The sequence below is a fragment of the Sorex fumeus genome, unplaced genomic scaffold (genome assembly GCF_029834395.1).
Source record: "Sorex fumeus unplaced genomic scaffold, SorFum_2.1 ptg000081l, whole genome shotgun sequence".
Classification (NCBI taxonomy): domain Eukaryota; kingdom Metazoa; phylum Chordata; class Mammalia; order Eulipotyphla; family Soricidae; genus Sorex; species Sorex fumeus.
In genome coordinates, this window is record NW_026606138.1 from 4,965,439 (window position 1) to 4,990,099 (window position 24,661).

The 24,661-nt window shown below is 46.3% G+C and overlaps 2 protein-coding genes across 3 annotated transcripts in view; both read right to left on the reverse strand.

Moving 5' to 3' along the window:
* Positions 1-4,321, reverse strand: part of YEATS4 (YEATS domain containing 4) — a 33,622-nt gene extending 29,301 nt beyond the window's left edge. For both annotated transcript variants that reach the window (XM_056130805.1, XM_056130804.1), the window contains exon 1: positions 4,091-4,321. In XM_056130805.1, coding sequence (XP_055986780.1) covers positions 4,091-4,141 — 51 coding nt within the window. In that variant the 5' untranslated portion in view covers positions 4,142-4,321. The remainder of the gene's footprint in view (positions 1-4,090) is intronic.
* Positions 4,322-18,265: 13,944 nt separating this feature from the next.
* Positions 18,266-23,502, reverse strand: LYZ (lysozyme). Its single transcript, XM_056130807.1, has 5 exons — positions 23,091-23,502; positions 21,917-22,081; positions 20,216-20,294; positions 18,883-19,375; positions 18,266-18,681 (listed from the first exon to the last, which is right to left on the reverse strand). Exons 1-4 carry the CDS (start codon positions 23,224-23,226, stop codon positions 19,309-19,311), a joined length of 447 nt encoding a protein of 148 aa, XP_055986782.1. The 5' UTR covers positions 23,227-23,502; the 3' UTR covers positions 18,266-18,681; positions 18,883-19,308.
* Between the last annotated feature and the right edge of the window lie 1,159 nt (positions 23,503-24,661).

Genomic DNA, 24,661 nt, shown 5'->3' on the forward strand with positions numbered 1-24,661 from the left:
CAGAAAAGTGAATGGACTATGCGTTGATCCAGCCCATCAAGTCTGCCGGAGGGGAAAGGGTGTTGCCCCATTCGCCCTCTCCTCTCTGGAAAGAAAGATGGCGGCCACATGGGAGCCTTGTGGACAGCAGGTATGAGCCGGGAGTGTGGGGGCGACTAAAACCTCATGGGAAGGGGGGCGTTTCGCTCCGCCCTTCACGCCCTACCGAGGCCACCAGTTGCCCCCCACGAGCGGCTCTCCAGCACGGCCACGACTCCAGAACACAGAAACCAATTTCTTAACTATCTGACTTTCAGTAGAAATACTTCCAGGGTCAATAAGTAAAATAGCAGAAATCCAAAACCAACATTTAATTCTTGAACCCAGCTGGAGAAAGCAAATCACTTCACAATGCTTTTTCAGCATGTCTGATTTGGGGGGGGGGGGGGGGGTAAACTCTAAATAATAGTGGTGAATCTTTTATTGAAACAATCTAATCAAAGCGGATAGAGTGTTAACTAGAATTCATCTGCCTCACAGGGACGGGGAGGGGTGGGGGGTGGGGTTTTATTGGGGTTCTTCATGGGAAAGGATAAGTATTGGTAAAGGGAAATGTGTTTGATATTTGCATGACTGAGACATAAACCTGAAAGCTTTGTGACCTTTCCCACAGTGATTCAATAAATAAATAAAAAAAAAAAAAAAAAATGGGTGGGCCAGAGAGTATAGGGATTAAGGTGCTAGCTTTGCATGCACTCAACACCAGTTTAATCCCTCGCACTACATATGGTCTCCTGAGTACGTACCTTCAGGAGCCAGGAGAAAACCCTGAGCAACAACTGGATGTGACCCACAAAACAAAAACAAGATATTGTTAAAATGGCTCTTGGAAGAATGAAGCTTACTAAGTACTGGTGGGTGACATTTTGCTGCATACTCTGTTCTAAGTTGGCTTGCACATTTCTGATTGCATCTGGCAAATGTAAAGGCCTGTGAGTTCAGGATAGAAAGGAGTAAGAAATTTAAGTGAAGAGAAAATACTGAATGTTACAGCTGAGTTCAATAATGGTGTATCAAGGCTGGGGGTATAGTTCAGCAGTGTAGCACTTACTTACCCAGCAAGTATATAGCCTTGCATTCATACCAGCCAAAGAGAACAAAACACAGTGTACACATCCAGAGAGCAAGATAAAGTCATATGTATCAAGGGGGGCGGGCCCCAAGAGATAATAAGGGGCTTGCCTTGCACAGGGCCAACCACATCCCATAATGTCCCCTGTAAAACTTGGGATGGTTCCTGAGCATAATAATGAGTACCCTGAATAACAATGAGCACTGATGAGCATGGCCCAAAAACCAAAAAAAGAAAAGAATTTCAGCTTATTTGGGGCCAGTGAGATAGTAGTGGGTAGGGCACTTGCCCTGCACACGGCTCACCCAGGTTCACTCCTTGGCACCCTTTATAGTTCCCCAGCACCTCCAGGAGTGACTCCTGAGTGCAGGGCCAGGAGTAAGCCGTCAGCATCACCAGCTGTGCCACCTCCCTTCCCCCCAAAACACATATGTGTAAAGGGCTGAGTTATATAATCAACGACAGCAAGGAAAAGTCGTGAACATGAGAAACTTTAAATCTTGCCGGGATAATTAACAGTTAAATAAAATACCTAATACCTAATGCTAGTTCAGAAGAAACAATAATTGTAATTATTGCAATAATTTGCCTTGCATTAATTATATATGTGTTACATATATTAATTATATAGCCAGGTTTGATTCCTCTGCCCCTCTCAGAGAGCCCGGCAAGCTACTGAAAGTATTCCACCCACATGGTAAAGCCTGGCAAGCTACCCATGATATAGTCGATATGCCAAACACAGTAACAACAAGTCTCACAATGGAAACGTTACTGGGCCCGCTTGAGCAAATCAATGAACAACGGGAGGACAGTGCAGTGCTACTGACACTACTGTGGCAAGGACAGGTGGAGCATTAGGTTCAAAGCCTGAGGGAATGAACAGGAAACACTGACAAAGCCAACTTATCCAAGAGCTCCTATGCTGCTACATATTTGCAAAGAGTGAGTAAAAGGAGTGTCTAGTACAAAAGTTTAGAACTGGGTGTAATTTATCTAAATTGAAAAGACAGACTGCACAACCATCATCAGAGAGGCAATATAGCATCTGATTTTATGGGCAGACTAATTTATCCCACTTTTAGTAGAAGGGCACTTAAGAACTGTACGTCTAATCCCAAATCAATGAACATAAATTTATAAATCCAACATGATAACAAGTAGAGGGTCTTTACTGTCTTGTCTTTACTCCAGAATCTTTTGTTTGTTTGTTTCTGGGCCACACCAGGTGGTACTCAGGGCTTACTCCTTGCGAGCTGGAGAGACCATCTGGGATGCCGAGGCTCAAACCCTGGTCACGCTGTACTATTGTTCCAACAGACAAAAATCTCATTTTTAATCTTTATTTGGTAGTCATTTCCTCAATTCAAAAAGCTCAGGGAAAATGTCTTTGGTACTATTATTTTTCTTGGTTCGGTGGGATGGCTGTAGCCGCACATATGCAAGGAAACTGCTTCATCACTGAGCTAGCTAAGGGTGCTAGAAATTTTTACCTATCTTTCCTTCCTTTCACTTTCAGCAGCTTTTGAAATTTTCAGAGGTCTTCCACTGTGCATGCTGCATTAAAGAAATGTCTGCTATTTGTATAATTAAATTTATTTTAGAAACAATATGGCACAGACAGAAACTAAAAGCAAAGGCCAGGGAGAGGGAGAGAGAGTTCAGTAATCAGGGCATTTACCTTACACAAAGCAAACCGAGATTTGATCCTGGACACTGAATAAGGTCCCCTATGCACCGGTAAGAGTAATCCCTACACATAGAGCCAGGAGTTAGGCCTAAACACTGCCAGGTGTGCCCCCGCAAAATTAAAAAATAAAAATAATGAGGCTGGAGCGATAGCACAGGGAGTAGGGCGTTTGCCTTGCACGCGGCCGATTGGGGTTCGATTCCCAGCACCCCATATGGTCCCCCGAGCACTGCCAGGGCTAATTCCTGAGTGCAGAGTCAGAAGTAACCTCTGTGCATCGCGGGGTGTGACCCCAAAAGGAAATAGCACCGTAGCACTGTCCTCCCGTTTTTCATCGATTTGCTCGAGCGGGCCCAGTAACTCTCCATTGTGAGACTTGTTACTGTGTTTGGCATCTCGAATATGTCAAGGGTAGCTTCCCAGGCTCTGCCCGGTGGGAGAGATACTCTTGGTAGCTTGCCGGGCTCTCCGAGAGGGGCAGAAAAATCCAATGCGGGTCGGCCCAGGCGGCCGCGTGCAAGGCAAACGCCCTACCGCTGTGCCAACCCTCCTAAGCAAATAAATAAATAAATAAATATAAATTAAATAAAACAAAATGCCTACATGAGATTGGTGCCAAAACAAAACAAAACAAAAAAAAAAAACCCTGCGAAATTCATAACGGAACAGTTGACCTGCCTGAGTCAACTGGGTCGACAGCTGACTCCGTTACCGCGCCTGGCGCTAGGACAGCAGGCGTTGGCCAACCTGGGTTCGATCCCCAGCATCCCCTCTGATCCCGAGCATCACTGATGCGGCCCACTGGATCGGAGCTCGGGGTCTTGGCGCACCCCATGCGCCTGCACTTGTAGGTCTGTCCTGTTTTCCGTTTGGGGGCCACCACCAGCAGGTGCTTGGGCAGGGGAGCGGGGGGCGAGGGGAACACCCCTAAGAGTGTCCCTCGTGCGAGGCGAGCGCGCTACCCGCTATCAGCCTCCAGCCTCATCCCGCTCCGGGAACACGGTCCGGTCCGGTGCTGCAGCGCCGGGGGAAGGGGCGCCGGCAAGCAAGTAGCGACTGTCCGCGACTGTGGTTTGTTTTGGGTGGGGGGTGGGGGGAGGGTGACTCTCGGGGCTTTGAGCTCGGGGGACCGTGCGGGGTGTCGGGGAATCCAACGCGGCCGTCCGGGGAGGGGGAAAAGATGAGCGCTCAGGCCCCACCGACTCCGGAAATCCCCTCGCCCGGGGGCGGTCGGCGGCGGCGGACTGGGGGGGGGGCGTGGGCCGAGACGCCCCGGGCCGGGCACTGACCTTCACTCTCCCGCCGGAGTCAGGCCCAAATTCGGCCATTCTCTTGAACATATTGTCCTACGGAAGAAGCCGCCGCCGCCGCCAGGGAAAGAGACCGCGGCCGGCGCGGTGGCCGCTGCCCTCCGGGGCCCTCGCGGCGGGGTTTGGCCGGGCGGGCGCGGGGCGCGGGGCGCGGGAGCACCGCTGGCTCCTCCCGGCGGCCGCGGACCCGGAAGCCCATTCAGGCCAGCGCGCCCAAGCGAGCGCGGCGGAAACGGCGGCGGCGGCGGCGGCGGCGGCGCAATGCGCAGGCGTAGCGGGGCGCGCACGCGCACTGCGCACAGCCCGGCCCGCGCCACCGTTTGCTGCTCGGGGCGGGACGGGGACGCCTACGCGTCCGCGGAGCCCCAGGCGTCTCCCGTGAGCCTCCCTCCCTGGCAAGGGCGCCTAGTGGCTCACGGCTGAGAGGATGCTGACTTTTAGAAGCGATGCCCAGTCTTCGCTGACGGGTTCCGTTTCTCAAGTCCATGAAATCGACTGGCTTTTTTTTTTTTTTTTGCTTTTTAGGTCACACCTGGCGATGCACAGGGGTTACTCCTGGCTCTGAACTCAGGAGTTACTCCTCCTGACGGTGCTCAGGGGACCATATGGGATGCTGGGAATCGAACCCTCCGGTCGGCCGCGTGCAAGGGAAACGCCCTACCCGCTGCGCTGTCTTCTCCAGCCCCTGGGACCCTTTCTTAACGTCCCTTCTCTCCTTGTAGTCTCAGCTGTGATTCCAGACTTCTCTCATTGACACTGCCGTCCCTCCGGTGCCTTTCTGGGGCGCTAAACGGCTGCGCAAGTGGGTGCAGCCTTGAGTGAATGGTCTCCCTTTTAATTGCTTCAGTTGTCCACAAGGGGTCGTCGTCCTCCTCACCCCTTTGTGCTTAGGGATCACACCTGGCAGGGCTTTGGGGACCAGATGTGTGGTGGATCAAACCCAGGTGCGTCTTGTGCAAGGCCAGCACCCTACCCGCTATACTTTCTTACACACACACACACACACACACACACACACACACACACACACACACACACACACACACACCTGGCAGGGCTTTGGGGACCACATGTGTGGTGGATCAAGCCCAGGTGCGTCTTGTGCAAGGCCAGCACCATACCCGCTATACTTTCTCTCCAGCGACCCCTACACACACACACACACACACACACACACACACACACACACACACACACACATAAAGCAAAGCAAAGCAAAGCAAAACGTTTTTTATCGTTTAGCATGTGGAGCCCACACCTGGCGGTGCTCAGGGTTGCTGGTAGTGATACTTAGGGGACTATGCGCGGGTGTCTGGGACAGAAAGTGGGAATCAGGCATAATTTGCCTTAACCTTTATTTTGTGTTCCAGCCTCTCTCTTTCTCCACTTTTCTCCGGCTTCAACTTTTGGGGTGAGGGTGGGGGTGAGGGCGACATAAACCCTTTGAGCTTCCTCTTTGCTCACTTCTTTCTTATCATCGAGGGAGCTGGAGCGATAGCATAGCGGGGAGGGCGGTTGCCTTGCACGCAGATTCAATTCCCAGCATCCCATATGGTTCCCGGAGGACCGCCAGGAGTAATTCCTGAGTGCAGAGCCAGAAGTAACCCTTGTGCATGGCTGGGTGTAACCCAAGAAGCCAAAAAATAAAATAAAATAAAAACAGATTTCATTGAATTTCACAGGGAAAACCTTCAGACCTAAGCACAAGCTTTGCTGACTTTTCTCTTATTTGCTTTTCTTCTGTTCAAGAGAACAATCTTCCTTTAAAACCAACCCTTCTGTCTGCATTCTTGATTTCTTTATTAATTCCTGAGGATTTTGTCTCTGTGGTAGTTCCCATTCTACTCTATCTCTGCAAGTGTTCTGCTTTGTCTGATTTCACATGAAAAAGGTGTTAAACAAGTTTAAAACTATTGAAAACCCAACACATACATCTTTAATCTGCATCTCAATCTCTATTGTGGCTTTCAAAATCAAACTTGACAGTTTGACATTTTATATCTCTTTGCATATGCCAAATAAATTCTTTATCTGAATTTCCCAGTCACTAACTTCTGTCTGTCAAGTTGGTGTCCTCTTACCCTGAACTCAGCTTTCTGAGGAAATTGGACACTGCTATCTCCTGCCTCTGCTGTGAGCTCTCCAGGCTTTTCCCTCATTCTCTGGCAGTTGGTTTCTAAGTCTTGTCTTTGCTCTCCTCTGTGTCCCGGTAGTGCCTAGAAGGTTTTAACACTTATGTACTATGTATGAATAGAGTGTGATGGAGTCACCAGGGTAATATGAGTATCTCAGTCACCTTAGTGTTCTTATTCCGCTAGAGAACATTTGTGATTAGCAATCCTTGTTTGTTCGTTGCTCAGTGAACAAAGGGATGAGGAGATTCAAGAAGACAAAGCTATTTTTCATGGGGTCACTGAAGCCAGTGAACTCATTAATGTTAGTTCATGCTCACTGTCACCATCCTTCATAACACAGTATAGAATTCATGTCCCTTATCCCCTTACCCACCCCGTGGGGGGTGAGGGTGCAGGGCTCCCAAGAGTGCTCAGTGCTCAGAAGACCTAGGGGCCCCATCTAGCAGTTCTCAGTCAGCCAGGCTGGTGGTTCAGTACAAGGGCGCAAGGATGCGATATTCCTTGGACTCTGCAGTGCTGGGAGTACCCAGGCCAACCTTGGCAGTGCTGAGAACCAAGAGAGCTGTGCCCGGTAATGCTGACAGACCAAGTGGGGCCACAGTTGAATCCAGCTTCCCCCCTATATTCAGAGAATTTTTATTCTTTGCTGTTGGGATATAGCTCTAAACATTTCAGGATAACATTGGTATGTCCTGTTTCCCTTGCCGCAGGGAGCTTAAGTTTATCACAGTGCTCCTGAGGCACTTCCATTCCTCTGTGTTATCTGTAAACTCTTCTTTGTGCTCTCTTCCCCAACCTGTTTATCACCTTTTTCCCCTAATCTGTTAACTTGTAAGGTCAGATTCCTCAGTAATCTTAATGATTTTATATTTGTGAATGAAATATTGCTTTTCTCCTTCTCTTATGTCCTTTTGCATAGTTTAAAGCATAGACACAGGAAGACAGTTAATATTATGCTTGTGTAACATGGGAGTTAATTGCCTCCGAATAATATTCACTCCGGGGAATCTGCTTCCTCGACTTAAGTCACAGTTGCCCTCAGTTCCTAGCACCCCAAAAGCAGGGTCCCAACGAGGGACTGAATGAACCCAGGGCAAGCTGTGAGCTACCCTGGCATCGAAATGGGCCAGGACAAAGCACCACAATACTTAATTATAAGTTAAGAGCATGGTCATGGACAAATGCTGTCATGATCCAAAACGAGATTATGACACTGCTAGGGTTAGGAAAGACTTATTTGGCCTGAGCACTGTAGTCTGAGATCTATAGCGAGATGGCCCCAGGAGAGCAATCCTATAAGCTTAATGTATCTCTTACTATGTCCATACAAAATGACTAATATTTTGAATGTATGTTTGTTGGACTATAGGGAGGGGAAACACACCCATATTTTGCCCTTAGGCCAGTAGTCTTACTGGATGAGAATTTGTCCTAGAAGAAGTTCCCCCTGAGGGAAGAACGTTAAATCCGCTGATTGTATGACGCCACCTATGTGTGTCACCACAACCCCTCATGCTTTGAGATTTAACTAGGCTGTAAGAGTGGGCTGGGGAAGCCAGAAGGAGAATGAAGTAGAAGCAGGAAGAAGAAGCAGGAGGAGAATCAGAGGAGAATGGAGAGGAGATTGGAATAAATGGCAGTTGAGACCAACCAGCCTGGCCCTCATTCCTTCCTTCATCCACCTGTTCCCATCGGCCTCCCGGGGGTGGGGGGAGTGACAGAGACCACCAGGGAGGTGGGGAGAGAGAGCCGCAACGCGGCCCCCTCGTAATTTGTTTTTTGAATACACGCTTTGCTTAAAATATACTCTATCTTTACAGTGAAATAATGCTTAGTCAAATGAAATTAAGAAAATATATAAAAATGCATGCAGAAATTTTAGAGAAAAAAATGAACACAGGGGCTGGAGCCATAGTACATTAGGTAGGGAGTTTGCCTTGCACACGGCTGACCAGGGTTTGGTTCCCAGCATCCCATTTGGTCCCCCGAGCACTGCCAGGAGTAATTCCTGAGTGCAAAACCAGGAGTAACCCTTGTGCATCGCCAGGTGTGACCCAAAAAGAAAAAAAAATCACAGCTTACTCCCCAAATTTCTTTAAAATAAGTTAATAACTTTCCAAGAAGGAATCCATCTAAGATGAATGGGGATAATGGCAGAATGAGCCTTGAAATCTGGACTGCAAGTGGCATGTAGAGTAGGATAATTCTGAGATCTGAGCAGTCAGAGCTATAAACTTCCCAATTTACATTCAGAAATCTTTCAAGAATTTATTGTTGGAGTCAAAGAGATAGTACAGGGGTAAGGCTTTTGCCTTGCACAAGGCCAACCCTGTTTTGATCCCCTGTACTATATATATGTTCCCTGAGCACTGCCAGAATAGGTTCTGAGCATTCCTGGCTGTGTCTTCGCTCCTTAAATAATTTTTTGTTTGTGGGGAATCTTTGGAAATAAGAGGAGGGAGGAAGAAGAGAGGAGCTACTAAAAGATAGTTTGAGAATCTGTTCGGGAAATATTAAGATTTGTCCAACCAAGCAAATGACCTTTGTATACCACGAGGGATAAAACAAGGCTAAAACAGGGGCCTGAGCTTGAAAACCACCAGATAAAAGTTGAGGGAGGAATAACAAAGGGAAAAACGAACTGGTTAGCCAAGCACAAGGCCTCCCACGTGCTGAAAGCTGTATCCCTCATCTCCTAAACTTGGCTACCAGGCTTTTGTTTTCCATCAAAGAATAGGGAGAAACTTCACTGACATCTCAGAGGAGAGACTGAAGGATCTTTGACTAAATGCACTTGATCCAAGGCTGGAGCAATAGCACAGAGGGTAGGGTGTTTGCCTTGCACGCGGCCGACTCAAGTTCGATTCCCAGCATCCCATATGGTCCCCAAAGCACCGCTAGGAGTAATTCCTAAGTGCATGAGCGAGGAGTAACCCTGTGCATCACCGAATGTGACCCAAAAAGCAACAACAACAAAAACATGCACTAGACCCAGTCTGATTATCCTTCGGTGCATGGGAGTCAAATCCACACTGGTCCTGGAAACCTCATTTAAATTGATAAACAAGAATGACAAAATAATTATGAGTACCTCTATTATTATGAATGATACAATTCAAAATGAACAAGTAGAAAAAATGGCAGAATAGAGGAAACTAATTTCTGTTCCAAATTATTACCGTTATTAGCATATTTCATTAAATAAAATAATAAAATACAAAACAAGGCAAAGAACATCTAGAGGCCAAACAAGAGTTCTTGGAAATTGAAACATTTTTACAGTAGAATTGAGGAGGCAGGGTGTGGATCCCCCCCCAAAAAATTGGCAGAAAATAACAAAGAAGCACATACCCATCCAAGTAGAGTAAAAGTCAAAGAGACAAAAATAGAACAGAAAAGATAACATCTTTTTGTTTTTTCAGCTGCCAAAACAAAATGCCACAGACCGGGTAGTTTAAACTCGTGTTTCTCAATCTTTTTCTGATGTGGCCCCCTTTGACTTTGTTTCCTTCCTGTGTTCCCTGTTCTGCCAGTTGAGCCCCTTCACCTCATGCTAATTATGTGGACCCCAATTATGTGATTTCACCTATGGCTCCCTTAAGAATATATCAGGTCCACATACCCCCTGGTTGAGAAACTCTGGTTTGAACATTTTGTTTTCCTCTGATTTGGGGTAACTTGAAGCCCGAGACAAGATATTACCAGGTTGGCTTTCTCCCAAGCCTTTCCCCTGGCTGGCAGGCCCCGTTTCTGGGGTTGCGCAAAGGCATTCCTGGTGCTCTCCTGGTACGCCACTTCTTCTTCCCCTTTTCTTCCTGACGCAGGGCATCCAAGCCAGCATCTCACACATGTGCAGCAGTTACAGGTACCACATGCACTACTGAGCTTCATCCCCAGTCTAGCTCTTTCTCTTCTTAAAGGACATGGTTCTGCCCGACAAGGCCCCACCAATGAGCCTCATTTAATCACCCTCCTTCTTTGAAGGCCCTGCTAGGGATTAGGACTTCAACATCAGAATTTGGGGGAGAGGTAGCAGAATGGATGGGAGACTTTCCATGCAAGAGGCCCGAGTTCAAGCTCTGGCCCCACAAGGTTCCCCATCATGGCCAGGAACAGCCCTGAGTACCAAACCAGGAGCAGCTCCTAAGCACTAATGGACTTGGTGCGTGCGCGCGCGCGCGCGCGCGCACACACACACACACACACACACACACACACAGAATTTTAGAAAGATACAATTCAATCTAGGAATTTCAGAAAGAAAAAAAACAAAGAAAATTTAAAGACAAAAGTAATAAATGATGAGGGGCTGGAGAGATAGCACAGCGGGTAGGGCATTTGCCTTGCACGTGGCCAACCCGGGTTCGATTCCCAGCATCCCATATGGTCCCCTGAGCACCACCAGGAGTGACTTCTGAGTGCAGAGTCAGGAGTAACCCTGTGCATCACCAGGTGTGACCCAAAAAGCAAAAAAAAAAAAAAAAAAAGTAAATAAATGATGAAGTGACAAATGACTCAAGAAAGTTTTCCTTTTTTGGGGGGGGGGGGACATCCAGTAGTGCTCAGGATACTTGGTGGGGAGCCATGCAGAGCCTGAGGTGCAGGGGATCACGCCCCCGGTGCTACAAGTAAAGCGCATGCTACAGCCCTTTGACTTAGAGCGTCTCTCCAGCTCCGGTTTGCCACTTTTCCTGTCAGAGCTGTCTTGGAATCTTGAAACTGAAGTTCATGCTCGTGTTGCCGTTCTCTGCTGCCCCCCGACGGCTGTCCTCTGCATTACACCCTCAGAGACCTGGAAGCCAACCCTTGGAATGAATCCCACGCCTGGTGTGTCGGAATCATGTGTTTTTGAAGAGTAATGGAAAGATCTTAGAATGCTCAACACTCAGAATAGGCTAAGTAATGAGAAAGGAGATTTTCTCAGTCACTGATTACCATCCATTCGGTGCTTGGGATAGAAGCATTAGCCCTCCATTATCAGGGCAGTGGTCCAGCCCAGTATACCACTGGGAGGTGACATTGGGAGGATGACCGCCTAGACTCGGGGAAAGTGGCAGCAGGGATCAGGCTAGGTGGAGAGCATCTCTTCCATGGCATGGTATGTTGGGAGATTGGTTATATGCAGGGAAATGGAGCATATAATTTATGTATTAACATATCACTGTCACTGACCTCCCATTGTTCATCCATTTGCTCGAGCAGGCCTAGTAACATTGTGAGACTTGTTGTTACTGTGTTTGGCATATCAAATATGTCACGGGTAGCTTGCTAGGCTTTGCTGTGCGGGCGAGATACTCTCAGTAGCTTGCCGGGCTATTAATATATAATATTATTAATTAATATATAGCACTGTAGCACTGTCCTCCCATTGCTCATCAATTTGCTTGAGTAGGCACCAGTAACATCTCCATTATGAGACTTCTTGTTACTATTTTTGTCATATCAAATGGGTAGCTTGGCATCACGGGGAGCTTGCCAGGCTTTGTCGTGCGGGCGGGATACTTTCTGCTCTCTGAGAGGGACAGAAGAATCGATCCCGGGTGGGCTGCATGCAAGGCAAACGCCCTACCCACTGTGTTATTGCTCCAGTCCATATAATAATATAAACACTTAAACTTTATTTCCTCCTGTTGTTCATTGATTTGCTCGAGTGAACCCAGTAACTCCATTTTGAAACTTGTTGTTACTGTGTTTGGCATACTGAATACATCACGGGTAGCTTGCCAGGCTTTGCCGTGCGGGCAAGATACTCTAGGTAGCTTGCCGGGCTCTCCGAGAGAGGTGGAGGAATTGAACCCAGGTTGGCCGTGTTGGCAGTGTGTAAGGCAAATGCCTTACCTGCTGTGCTATCGCTCCAGCCCATATAATATATGTATATAAAATATATGTATTAAGACTGCTCTGGAGGGGTGGCGGTCAGGGAAGGAGGTTTGGCCATATCTGGAGGAGCTCAGGAACCATGTGTGTAGTGCCAGATTGAACAGGGTCAGCTACACGTAAGGCAAGCACCCTACCTGTAATACCATTCTGGCCCTACATATAAGACTATTAAAGAAACACAAACCAGGGTTCTCACACTCAAAGAAAAGAATCACAAGTCTGAGATGGGAGAAAGCTAGCAAGAACTCTGTGGTAAGGAATTGAACTCTGCAATTTTTGCGGGCTGGGGGGACACACCCAGCATACTCAGGGATTATTCCAGATTCTGCACTCAGAGATCACTCCTAGCAGGCTTGGGAGACTATACAGGGTGCCAGGGATCGAACCTGGGTCTGTCCTGTGCAATGCAAGTGCCACTGTACTAATTTTATATGAACAGGTAGATACAGAGATAAACACTACGGGAATGTGCATATTCTCTAGCTCTGTCTACTGATGGGGATTTAGGAATGTGCCCAAAACTTGCTTTTAAAATACAGTGGTGGGGCTGAAGAGATAGCACAGCGGATAGGGCGTTTGCCTTGCATGCAGCCGACCCGGGTTCGATTCCTGGCATCCCATATGGTCCCCTGAGCACTGCCAGAAGTAACTCCTGAGTGCAGAGCCAGGAGTAACCCCTGTGCATTGCCAGGCGTGACCCAGAAAGCAAAAAAAAAAAAAAAATACAGTGGAGCTTCCGACCTCACCAAGACCACAAGTTGCCCCTCACAAGCGGCTCTCTGGCATGGCCATGGCCCCAGAGGCACTCAGACCTAATTCGGAACCCAGCAGCTTTTGGCAGAAACGTGAATGGACTATGCAGCTCCCCCCCCCCCCCCCACCGCCTCAGGAGGGAAAGGGTGTCTGTCTCTTCCGCCTTTCCTTCCCCCTTCCCCTCACCCCCAGGCGGCATGGTGGCCACTGCCTCAGAGCTTATTGGACAGCCAGGTATGAGCTGGTGTGGGGCGGGGGGCAACTGCGGCCTCATGGGATGGGGGTCAGAACCGGCACGTCCTTCTCGCCCCGCCAAGACCACAAGTTACACCCTGGGAGCGGCTCTCCAACACGGCCATGGCCCCAGAGGCACACAAACCAATCTCGGAACTATGCAGCTTTTGGCATAAATCCCTCCAGACTTAATTAGAGTAAAATATCACAAATCCAAAATCACGTGACCGCGAAATGGTCTTCATAACCAGCAATAGAAAACAAATTATTTCACGATACCTTTTCAGCAGGTCTGATTGTTGGGGGGAAATTCCAAATAATAATGGTGCATCTTTTGTTGAAATAATGAATGTAATCAAAATAGAGAGAGATAAGTGGAAATGATCTGTCTCACAGGCATGGGAAGTATATTGGGGTTGTTGGTGGTGGAAAAAATGCACTGGTGAAGGGATGGGTGTTTGATCACTGTATGACCGAGACTTAAACCTGAAAGCTTTGTAACTCTTCTCACAGTGATTCAATAAATAAGTAAAAATAAAAGACAAAATATAGTGGATGGAGCCAGAGTGATAGTATAGCAGTGAGGGTGTTTGCCTTTCCCACAACTGACCCGGGTTCAATCCCCAGCATCCCATATGGTCCCCTGAGCAACATCAGGAGTAATTCCTGAGTGCAGAACCATGAGTAACCCCTGAGCATCAATGGGTGTGACCCAAAAAGCCAAAAAAATAAAAATAAAAACATAAAATAGTGGTCAGGGCCAGGAATGTGCTCAGTGGTAGAGCACTTGCCTTGAGTGTGTGAGACTCTGGATTTAATTTCCATACTGAACACAAGAAAATTATCTGCTATGCACTCTTTACAATAGCCAGAAACTGGAAGAAACCTGAATGCCCAAGAACAGATGACTGGTTAAAGAAACTTTGGTACATCTACATAATGGAGTACTATGTAGCTGTTAGAAAAGATGAAGTCATGAAATTTATATACAAGTGGTACAACATGGAAAGTATCATGCTAAGCGAAATGAGTCAGAAAGAAAGGGATAGACATAGAAAGATTGCATTCATCTGGGGAATATAAAGTAACAAAATATGAGATTAATACCCAAGAATAGCTGAGATCAGCACCAGGAGGATTACTCCATAGTTTAGAGGCCAGCCGGGCATTCTAGGGGAAAGGGCAGCTCAGATAGAGAAGGGAGCACCAAATAAAGGATGTTTGGAGGATCCTCCCAGGAGGGGAGATGCATGTTGAAAGTAGACTATGGACTGAACATGTTTGCCACTCAAAGCCTCTTTTGCAGACCACAACACCCAAAAGGAGAGAGAGAACACAAGGGATTGCCCTGCCACAGAGGCAGGGTGGGATGGGGGGGATGGGGGTGGGAGGGATATTATCCATGGTGGTGGAAAATGGGCACTGGTGGAGGGATGGGTGTTTGATCATTGTATAATCGAAACTCAAGCACAAAAAATTGTAAATCTACAACTGTACCTCATGGTGTTTCACTAATAATAATAAAAAATAAATAAATAAATAAATCTGGGGGGAAAAAAGAAAATTATCTGCTATGATGAATCAGGGCTCTTTGGGGACATGACTGATTTCACAGTCAGAACAAAAAGAGTAGGTGAGTCCAAGAACATCATGTATCAAAAGACAAGAGCTCTAATCAAGATGAGAAATGTCAAAAAGACCCAGAAGCTAGTTTGCAGGGGAGCTGCTTTCCAAATCACAGGCATTGTGTTTGTCAAAAGAGATAATAGTACAAAATCACTGTATTTTGAATGAAATAGGAAGCTATCTACTGGAGTGATATAATACATGCACAAATTATGCACGCTCCTCTCCCAAATGCTTTATACCTGGGCAGATGTTACTGTAAGATTTGGTCAAACAAAAAATCATTAGCAGTAGAACTGTCAAAAACTGCTTGTCTCCTGAGAGGTGACAGCAAGAAGGCAGAGCCTCACTTCTGTGCATTCTGAGTCAAAGAAGCACCAGCCCCCAGAGGTCAGGAAAACATTGGATAATCCTTAGGAATGTGATGCATTTACTCATCTCTGGCCTTCAAAGTGTGTAAGTCGTAAAAGCCAAGAACGACCCTGAAGAAATTATCCAGACGGAAGGACACTAAACAGGGCAGCCAAATGTAATGCCGGAGTCTGAATTCATTTTTTTAAATTATTTTTTATTCAGGTACCATGATTTTTAAAAGTAAATTAGGTTTTCTATCCTGAAAAACTAATGGGACAGTTGATAAAATTGAGTGGCATCTGATGATGAGGTAGTAATGTGTCTATGCAACTTCCTGATTTGTATAATATTTTGAGGTTATGTAGAAATTACTCGTGGAAGGATTCTGTTTTTCCCCAGATTGGCAATTTACTTTCAAACTGCTGGGGGGGAGGGGGGAGGGTGTGGATAACCGTTGCACTCTATTTACAAATACTGAAAAATTTGAAATTATTTCACCATCTCTAAGATGTGAAAAGGAGGCCCAAAGTCACTGCAAAGATACTTGTTTTGCAAACATCAAGCCCTGAGTTTGATCCCCAACGCTGCCCACATGTGCAAATGCCATACTGTCAGCCCTACTCTCCGGGACTCCTAGCACCATAAGACACTGTGTGGTCTCTGGGGCAGTCAGGTGTGTGCAGACACTGCAACTCTACTGCACCACCACCAGCAAGTACCAGGGCTGAAAAATATTCCAATCCTACAATGACTCATGGTGAACACTACAGAAAGTGCCCGAGCACCACCACTAAAGAAGTTCAAACCCTAAAGTGCTTGTGTGCAAGCATGATCACGATCATCCTGTTCGTCGATTTCCTTGAGCAGGCACCAGTAACGTCTCCTTCTTCCTAGCCCTGAGATTTTAAAAGAGCCATTTCAATGCTCTTTCAGGATTAGGAGAATGAGACCCATCATTGTTATTGGTATTTGGCATATTGAGTATGACACGGGAAGTTTGCTAGACTGCCGTGCGGGCAAGATACTTTTGGTAGTCCGCCAGGTTCTCCAAAGGAAAAATAAGATAAGATGTCCAGGAGCTGGGTTTTATAGTCTCTGTGTCTTGGCCGTCGATGGGACCAACCTGGTGCTGGCGGCAGTTGGTGGGTGTGATGCCTACCTACTGGAAGATGGGGATCTGGTTGGAGAAGGCCCAGTCCCAATCCGGGTAGGTTTAGAGACCTCAGCCCCGGGACCCGCATGCCTGGGTTCCTCTGCCAGTTCTTTCATGCATGAGGCCCGTCCGGACATGTGGAGAGTGGTCCCAGCATGGCCGTGGCTGGCTCCGGAGGTCCTCAGCTGCTTGGGCTCTGCTCGGGGTGGGGGGGGGAGAGAAACTCAACTCTCCCCCCTCCAAGGGCCCCTGTGGGGACAGCCAGGCGCGGGGGCAAGAGACTCTGCAGGCATCATAACTAAATTGGCAACTCACTCTCCCCCCCCCCCACACACTCTCTATGAGGACCAACACCAATTGTTGGGCTCCCAAGCAACTGCCACAACCAAATGCGGGGGCATCATTGCCAAACATGTGTGACCCCCTATCTTTGTTACAAGATCAACAGGAGGGAAGGAGAAAAGAAGTGGGGAAATGAAGTTTCCTTTGAAAGTTATATTTCATTCAGCAAGAGACCATAAGCAAGAAAAATACAGTCAATCTGTAGCCCTAGACTCTCCCCAGTGTGAAATGAAAAAGCAGAGAAAGAACGTACCAGGAACAATAAGGGAGGCAGGTTATAGAAGCGGAGAAGCCAAGGCAGAGAAAAAAGGATCGCTTCGTCAAAAGTGCTGAGAGATCCCTGGAGTGGGCTCCAGGGAGGGATGGGAGAAGTTTCAGCGGTGGCAGAGAGGATAAGCAGGCAGGGACAAAGGGGCAGAAAGAGAATCAAGGTGGGTTGGAACAATAGCACAGCAGGTAGAGCGTTCGCCTTGCACGTGGCCAACCCGGGTTTGATTCCCAGCATCCCACATGGTCCCCCCGAGCACTGCTATGAGTAATTCCTGAGTGCAGAGCCAGGAGTAACCCATGTGCATCACCGGGTGTGACCCAAAAAGAAAAGAAAAAAGGAGAGAAGGAAGGTGAGGCTGGGCACAGACTAAGTCGGAGATCTTAGCCTCACGCTTTGCTGTAAAAGGGAGCAGGGAAGGATGTCAGGTGGGAAGCTTCTGTAGGGTGAGTAGACAGCTCTTTGAAAGGGAGAGTGACAGGGCATCTTTTACAGTGGTGCGGGTGACCCAGCACATAGGCCACACCCAGGAGAGTGCACAAGGAGACGCTGCATTGGCAGGGAGAGGCAGGGGCAGGAGGGCTGGGTGGGCATGGGGTGGGGAGGGGAGAATTTCTTGCTAGGTTGCGCTACTTTCTGGATGCAATGGATCCCCATGGGTCAGGCACTGGAATCCCAAAGGGGTGGAGGTGGTGTGGGCACTGAGCTTTGAAGGGAGAGAAGTGCAACAGTCACTGTCACCTTGGAGCGTGGGGACACCAGCACATGGGGTTCAGAGGTGTGATAAAGATGGCTGTGCAGACTCAGGGCCCACTCAGTCCTTTCTGGTTTGAAGCATATGTTTGGGGACTTTTCTCCAGCAATCCAGCTGTTTGGGTCACTGTCACTGTTACTGTCCTCCTGTTGTTCATCGATTTGCTCAAGCGGGCCCAGTAACGTCTCCATTGTAAGACTTGTTGTTACTGTGTTTGGCATATAGAAGACGTCACGGGGAGCTTTCCAGGTTTTGCTGCGCAGGCGAGATACTCTCGGTAGCTTGCTGGGCTCTCCGAGAGGGGCGGAGAAATCCAACCTGGCTGGCTGTGCACAAGGCAAATGCCCTACCGCTGGGCTATTGTTCCAGCCCTGGCTGTTTGGGTACCAGGTAAAAATATAGGAAATATAAAAAATATATGTTTTGTGAGATTGGAGGAGGCTCGAACCACACCTGGAAGTGCTCAGAGATCGCTCCTGGCAGAGCTCAGGGGACCCTATGTGATGCTGGGAATTGAACCCAGGTTTGACTATACGCAAAGCAAGTGCCTTCATTAACCCCTGTACTGTCTCTGGCCCCCAAATCTCTTTCTCCCACATCCCCCCCCCCCAGGTTTTCTATGGTTCTGAACAAAGAAAGACAAAAGTATGAGTTGCAGAAAGCCTTTAATGATAATTGTATTGTTTACAACATGCATAATTTCACACCTGATGTTAATACACTATAATTTCAGAGTAAATGCTTGCAAATTCATTTGCTTCTACAGTTATTCCTATTGCTTGAGTTAAAATGAATGAAACTGAAACAGCAACAGCTCTTCTAATCCTTCTTTATATTTCTTCATGATCAGCACGATGCATAAGAGCTTTTAAAGGCCCACAATATATGTCCATTGTGAATTTATTTTTAAAACTGCACAAAAGCAACTTTTAAAAAAAATCCTTCCATTATAATGAAGCCCTAATGATTTCCTCAAAACAAATTTTCCTGCACAGCAGCTATAGAAAATGCTCATGAAATACCTGGAGGCAGAAGAGATTTGGCCTGACTCGCTTATTTCTAAGGCAACACCTTAGATCTTTTTATTTTATTTATTTACTTATTTGCTTTTAGGGTCACAGCCAGAGATGCTCAGGGGTCACTCCTGGCTCTGCACTCAGGAATCACTCCTGGCGGTGCTCAGGGGACCATATGGGATGCTGGGAATCGAAGCCGGGTAGGCCGTGTGCAAGGCAAACACTCTACCTGCTGTGCTATCACTCCAGTTCCCACCTTAGATATTTTTAAAGAAACAGTTTTAATCACAGCTCACACTTCATGAAAACAAAATTCTTAATTAATTAAGGTTGTCTCCATTTTTAGCCATTTGACATTGTGGCTCCTTTAACATTTGTTTTGTTTTGTTTGTGTTATTTCATGAAGAACTCAATGCACACTGGAGATGTATTAGACAGCCAAGGTATGGGGAAAATTCATGAGCATTTGTTCCACTAGCAAATGGAAAATTTGGTAAGTTTAATATAAAACAATAAACACATTTGTAAACATTCACCTCCTAGATGAAAACTCACATTTTGCTCCTGCTTTTATAAAACCACTATGTGTTAGAAAAAACTGGCAGTGTGATCTTTCACTGAATGACTACCCTCTCAAGATATAAAAAAAGACAAAATGAGCTGAAGCTAGAACATTCCAGAGCTAGACGCGACAACCCCGCACATACTCAGACAGATTTTTGTTCTGACAGCGGTTTCTCCATGCCACCCTGGAAAGAAAGGGAAGAGAGTGAAAAGCTTAAAGCAACTTCCTTGTCAGATATCTGCTTCACATCATTTGCAAGAATGAAATACTTCATCAGTAAATACAGCACAGGCTACAGCTAGGTTCTGGGATGGATAATCCTAAATGGAGCTAGCAACACTAAATATTTTGTTTGTCCCCCAAACCGTCCCTTGAGCATATAGAACACCGATCAGAAACTCTGAGTGCTGAAGCAGCACAACAGGACAGGGGTTAAGGTGCTTGCCTGGCATGTGATCACTCATTTTGATCCCCAGCACTCTATATGGTCCCCCAAGTGGTACCAGGAGTCATCACTAATCCAAGAGTAGCCTCTGAGCACTCCTGAGTATGAACCTCCAAAACACACTGAGTGTTTTGTTAGCCTTGGGGGCCATACCTGAAAGTGCTCAGAGCTTACTCCTGGCTCTGCACTCAGGAATAACCCCTGGTAGGACTCAGAGAACCATATGGGGTGCGACAGTTCAAACCTGGGTGCAAGACAAATGCCCTACCCACTGCACTATTGCTCCAGCCTAAAACACATTGTTAGAGTCTTTCCACAACCACGACAAAGTACATTCCACCCTTCAAGGCATGACTGGTAGAGTACGGAAAATATTAAACACTCTAGAAATCCCCTCAACAAATTGAGTAGTAAAAGGAGGAAGATTCTTAATGTAGGAAACACTTGGGTTATTTCTAGGTATTTTTTTGCAGAGGACTAACACTGCACTTTTCAGTTCTCAGTCGATTACTTTGGTCTCTGAAAATCTCTCACAATAGGTGGGTAAAATAACTTTCCCTGTTCAGGCTTAGCACGTACCAGGCTCGAATGCCTTGTGGGTCCCTGACGACTCTCTTTGCACATTGTACAGCTTGAGTGATGTCGTCTTTCAGCAAATCTGAAAAAGAAGTGGTGAAAAATGAAAACAGCTTCCACAGAAACTTCACTCAGGTTTAGGCAGCATTGTTCTTTTCATCTATGGGAAGAACAGTCCAAGGATTTTCCAAGAGTTTTCATGAATGTGGATCTTGGGGAAGATTTTTTCCCCCTTCATTTCATCCCATTTCGCATGAAATGAAGCATTTTATTTCATTTACCGGAGTTAATGGAATTCTTAACTAATATGATGGAAGGCTCTATCCAAAATAAACAGTGTTAAAAAAGAAAAGAAAAAAAGATCCCAAGCAATCTTCTTTTATCCAGTGATGCGTCAGAAATTATTCATGGCTCTTTTGTTTTGAGGCCACACCTGGCGATGCTCAGGGCTTATTCTGGATCTGAGCTCAGGGATCACTCCTGCTGGTGCTCAAGGAACCATATGTAGAGCTGCAGATCAAATTAGAGTCAGCATATGCAAGAGAAGCAGCTTAACTGCAGTACTATTTCTCTGGCCCCCTATGCCCCAATTTTTTAAACCAGTAATTCCACTACTAGAACTTTATCCTAATGAAATAATAATAAAGTTACCCCAAAATATTTGTCACATATGAATAAAAGGATTTCATGGCAGTTGACAAAAGGAAAAAGAAATAGAATAACCTAAGCGCTGGAAAAGTGGAATTTTACTTGTCCTTTAAAAACAATCCAGGGCCTAGAGGGCTGGCTCTCCATGAGCACATCTCTGCATGTGAGAGGTCTGGGTTTAACACCAGCATATATGGTGCCCTAAGCATGACTGGGAGTGACCTCTGAGCACAGAGCAGGGAGTAGTCCACAAGCTGGGTGTAGCCTAGACTCAAAAAAATTTTTTTAAACATTAGTAATTCTGAAATGCTTCTTCAATACTTTTGTATTGAATATTCCATATACCATTTTTACTTTACATAAATTCAATGGAGTATTTGTCCCTGTTAGACAAATCAATAATTAATTTATTGAGTATAGCTGTGACTATATAAAAATTAAACTTTTCAGAGATAGAAACCAAAGAACTTGGAGGTGAAGTGTCATGCTCTTAATTCACTTTAAAGCTACTACAGAAAAAAAAAAAGTAAATATGATAAAATGTTGACAACTGTTAAAGTGTGTAATGGGACATAAGACTGCTTATTATACAAATGTTACCAATTTTCTAAGCTACCCGTGATGTATTCGATATGCCAAACACAATAACAACAAGTCTCACAATGGAGAGGTTACTGGGCCCGCTCAAGCAAAGGACAGTGCTACAGTGCTATCAATTTTCTATTATATATTTAGAACATTTCATAATAAAAATAAAATTGAATTATCCCTAAACCTCTCCAAAATAAGCAGAGAAAGGCAGTGTTGTGGACAAACATCCAGAAGTCCATTTACCACTCATGAGAGGAGCATTCTAGAAACTTGCATACTATCAGTGGCCACCTTTTATCATGCTAGCTCTTTGATTTCTTAATTAGGTGATTGGGGAGAGGATGAAGAGTTTCTAAAGGTGCTGCTGGAGTTTTTCTAGGTCAAGGCCTTTTCATTTCTGTGAATCTTAATTCTTGAGAGTGGTACCGAATGGAGCCCACCACCCACACACGGGCCAGGTCTCACCGCTGCAGGAGATGCCACAGGCGTTCTTGGCCCCAGGGGTCTTGCCATCGTTACACCAATAGCGACTGTTGATCTGAAATATCCCATAGTCAGTGCTCCTGCTTCCAGGGTTGAAGTTTGTGGCTCGGGTGTTGTAACCACTTTCCCATCTGGCCAAACACATCCCTGAAAAAGAATTTGCTTTCAGTCAGAAACGGCAACACCTTATGGCCTCTACAGAGTACCGTATAGCCAGTTTGACCTAGGTCATTATGACTTATGGCAAGGCTGCCTCCTCCGGCTCTAACACCCAACCATCCACCCAGCTAGCTGAAAATCCCTGGGAGCGCCTGCCCGTCCTCCTCTTTCTCAAATCTCAGGTCAGAAAAGGGGACTGAATAAAGAAAAATATTCTATCACTCTAGGCACATGGAACCCAAAGTCCCAAAAAGGAAAAGTCTGGATTCAAGCACCAAGGACTCGATAGAGAGAGATCTCAGGTCCTCAAACGCACCTTTTAATCATCCTACAGTTGCCAGAGTCTCAGGTATCTGGCAGACTTCATGACACTAGAAGAGTACAAAGGCTCCAGTTTACCTTGAAATGGAATAGCATTTTGCCCTCTCACACTCTCATTTCTTTATGTGCATATCTGATGCTAAGTAAAAGAAGTTGGTTTTGTTCATGGATGTTCTTTGTTTTAGGGCGACATCCAGCAATGCCATGAGCTACTTCCGGCTCAGAGCTTAGGGGTCACTCCTCAGTGCTCAGAAGTTCATGTGATACCAAAACTGAATCCATGCCTCTTGCATACAAAGCTTACACCAGTCCTAGAGGTTGTTGTTTGTAACCATTATAAGTAAACAAACTCTTATTAAAGAAAATCCCTCTAGGGGCTGGAGAGATAGCATACCAAGTAAGGCGCTTGCTTTGCACACAGCAGATCAGGTAACCCATATAGTTCCCTGAGCACTGGCAGGAGTGACTCATGAGTGCAGAGCTGGGAATACGCCTTGAGCATCTAAAGATGTGCCCCCCCCTCCGCACTCCTCCAACCCCCATCACCCATAAAAAATGGCAAAACTAAAGAAATCCCTTTCAAAGTACATTTCTCCAAACCCCTTCCTCATTGTCCACTCTTTATTCCACACTTGGCCAACTCGTTGGACATCTGAATGAAGCAGAGTTGACTTACAATTTGCCAGGCTGACTCCCCGGTAGCCATCCATTCCAAGTCTTTTCAGAGTCCTGGCCAGCTCACACCGCTCAAAGACCTTGCCCTGGACAGTGACAGACAGGAGAACAAGCCCCAGAATGAGGAGAGCCTTCATCTTGGCAAGAAGTTAGACCTCTGGGCTGAGCTGGGTGAGTTGATCCCAGTATTTAACCTCTGTTTACTTCCTTTTTCTTTTAGCGGTTTCTGGACTCAACCCTTTGAGGTATGGAGAAAGCAGGAAGTGGCTGTTTGCCAGTCTACTTACTCAAAACGTTTTCTTTTTGTGTTAGAAGGGTTTTGGTTTTCGGGGGGAGTTGGTTTGTTTTGGGGTTACACCTGGCAGAGTGCATGGACTACTCCCAGCTCTGTGCTCAAAGATCATACCTGGCAGTGCTGACATTGAACCCCGGCCTCCTTTGTGCAAAGCATGTACCTTGCCTGTTGAACCATCTCTTCTAGTGAGGTCCTAAGGATAAAGTTATATATATATAAAAAATGATGGCATGACATTATTTGGCTAAGGGAGAACTGGGAAGTAGCACCATATCCCAAACAGGAGCGTTTCCCTCCTTTATTATGAATTTGAGCAACTGTTTAAAAAAAAAGATGAAATTTAACATATGCTAGTGAAAATGAGTTCACTTTTTTATGGGGGGGGTTGGGCTTGATGGGTTTGGTCTCCCTCTATCCAAAAGAAAATTTTTAAATTGTAAAACATAAGCTCTGAACCAGGGATGTGGCTCACTGACCTTCATGTTGTAAGGCCTAGGTTCAAATTCTGGCACCTCATGATCTCCAAGCACCAGCAGAAGCAACCCCCATGTATTGCTGGATTTGGCCCCAAACCAAAAACCATGACATGTAACTTCTGATTAACATTCATTTTGGGGTTTTTTTTTGGGAATGGGGGGGCACACCGAGCAGTGCTCAGGAGTATTGCTGGTGGTGCTCAGGACACCATATGGGATGCTGGGATCAAACCCGGAGCAACCACATGTAAGGCAAGGACCCTGCCCACTGTACTATCTCCCCAGTCCCTTAACATGCATTTTGATTAAAACTGGTTTGGATGCATTTGCTATGTTGTATTCCTATTCTCATTTTAAATTATTTTACCTCAACTTCCCACAGAAGATGCTACATTGCCTGTGGTTTTAATAGAGACAAAGAATGAAGCCCTGTTGCTCAATCAGATCCCTGCTATACCATTTTTGTTACATAATATGTGTTTTCTTTATACACCGATGCTTTCCTGCTATAAATAAGCCTCATGGAAGCAAAGTTCCTGACACCTTCCCAAAGGCTTCAGCTCACATTGCATGTGTTAGGCAGAGCATGTTGGTAACAGAATGTTTTAACGCCATGATAGTAAGAGAGTATGCCACCTCACAATCTGCCTCTTTGGTGCAGGATTAGTCTTAAACGGCGATGGAAAGGAACCAGAGAGAAAACTGGTACACAAAGAGCCTTGCACATGCTTGGCTCTGGGTTCGCTCTCCTGTACCACATGCTCCCCAGTACAGCTTTCTGTGGTCCTGGTGGCTGCCAGC

What these genes read in the sequence shown, in the direction of transcription:
- LYZ (XM_056130807.1), bottom strand. Translation starts at nt 23,226, where the DNA reads ATGAAGGCTCTCCTCATTCTGGGGCTTGTTCTCCTGTCTGTCACTGTC. An exon ending in CTGTGGCATCTCCTGCAGCG is followed by an intron (nt 20,295 to 21,916) that starts GTGAGACCTGGC and finishes CTTCTTTTTCAG; the next exon opens with ATTTGCTGAAAGACGACATC. An exon ending in CCACAAGGCATTCGAGCCTG is followed by an intron (nt 19,376 to 20,215) that starts GTACGTGCTAAG and finishes CTTTCTTTCCAG; the next exon opens with GGTGGCATGGAGAAACCGCT.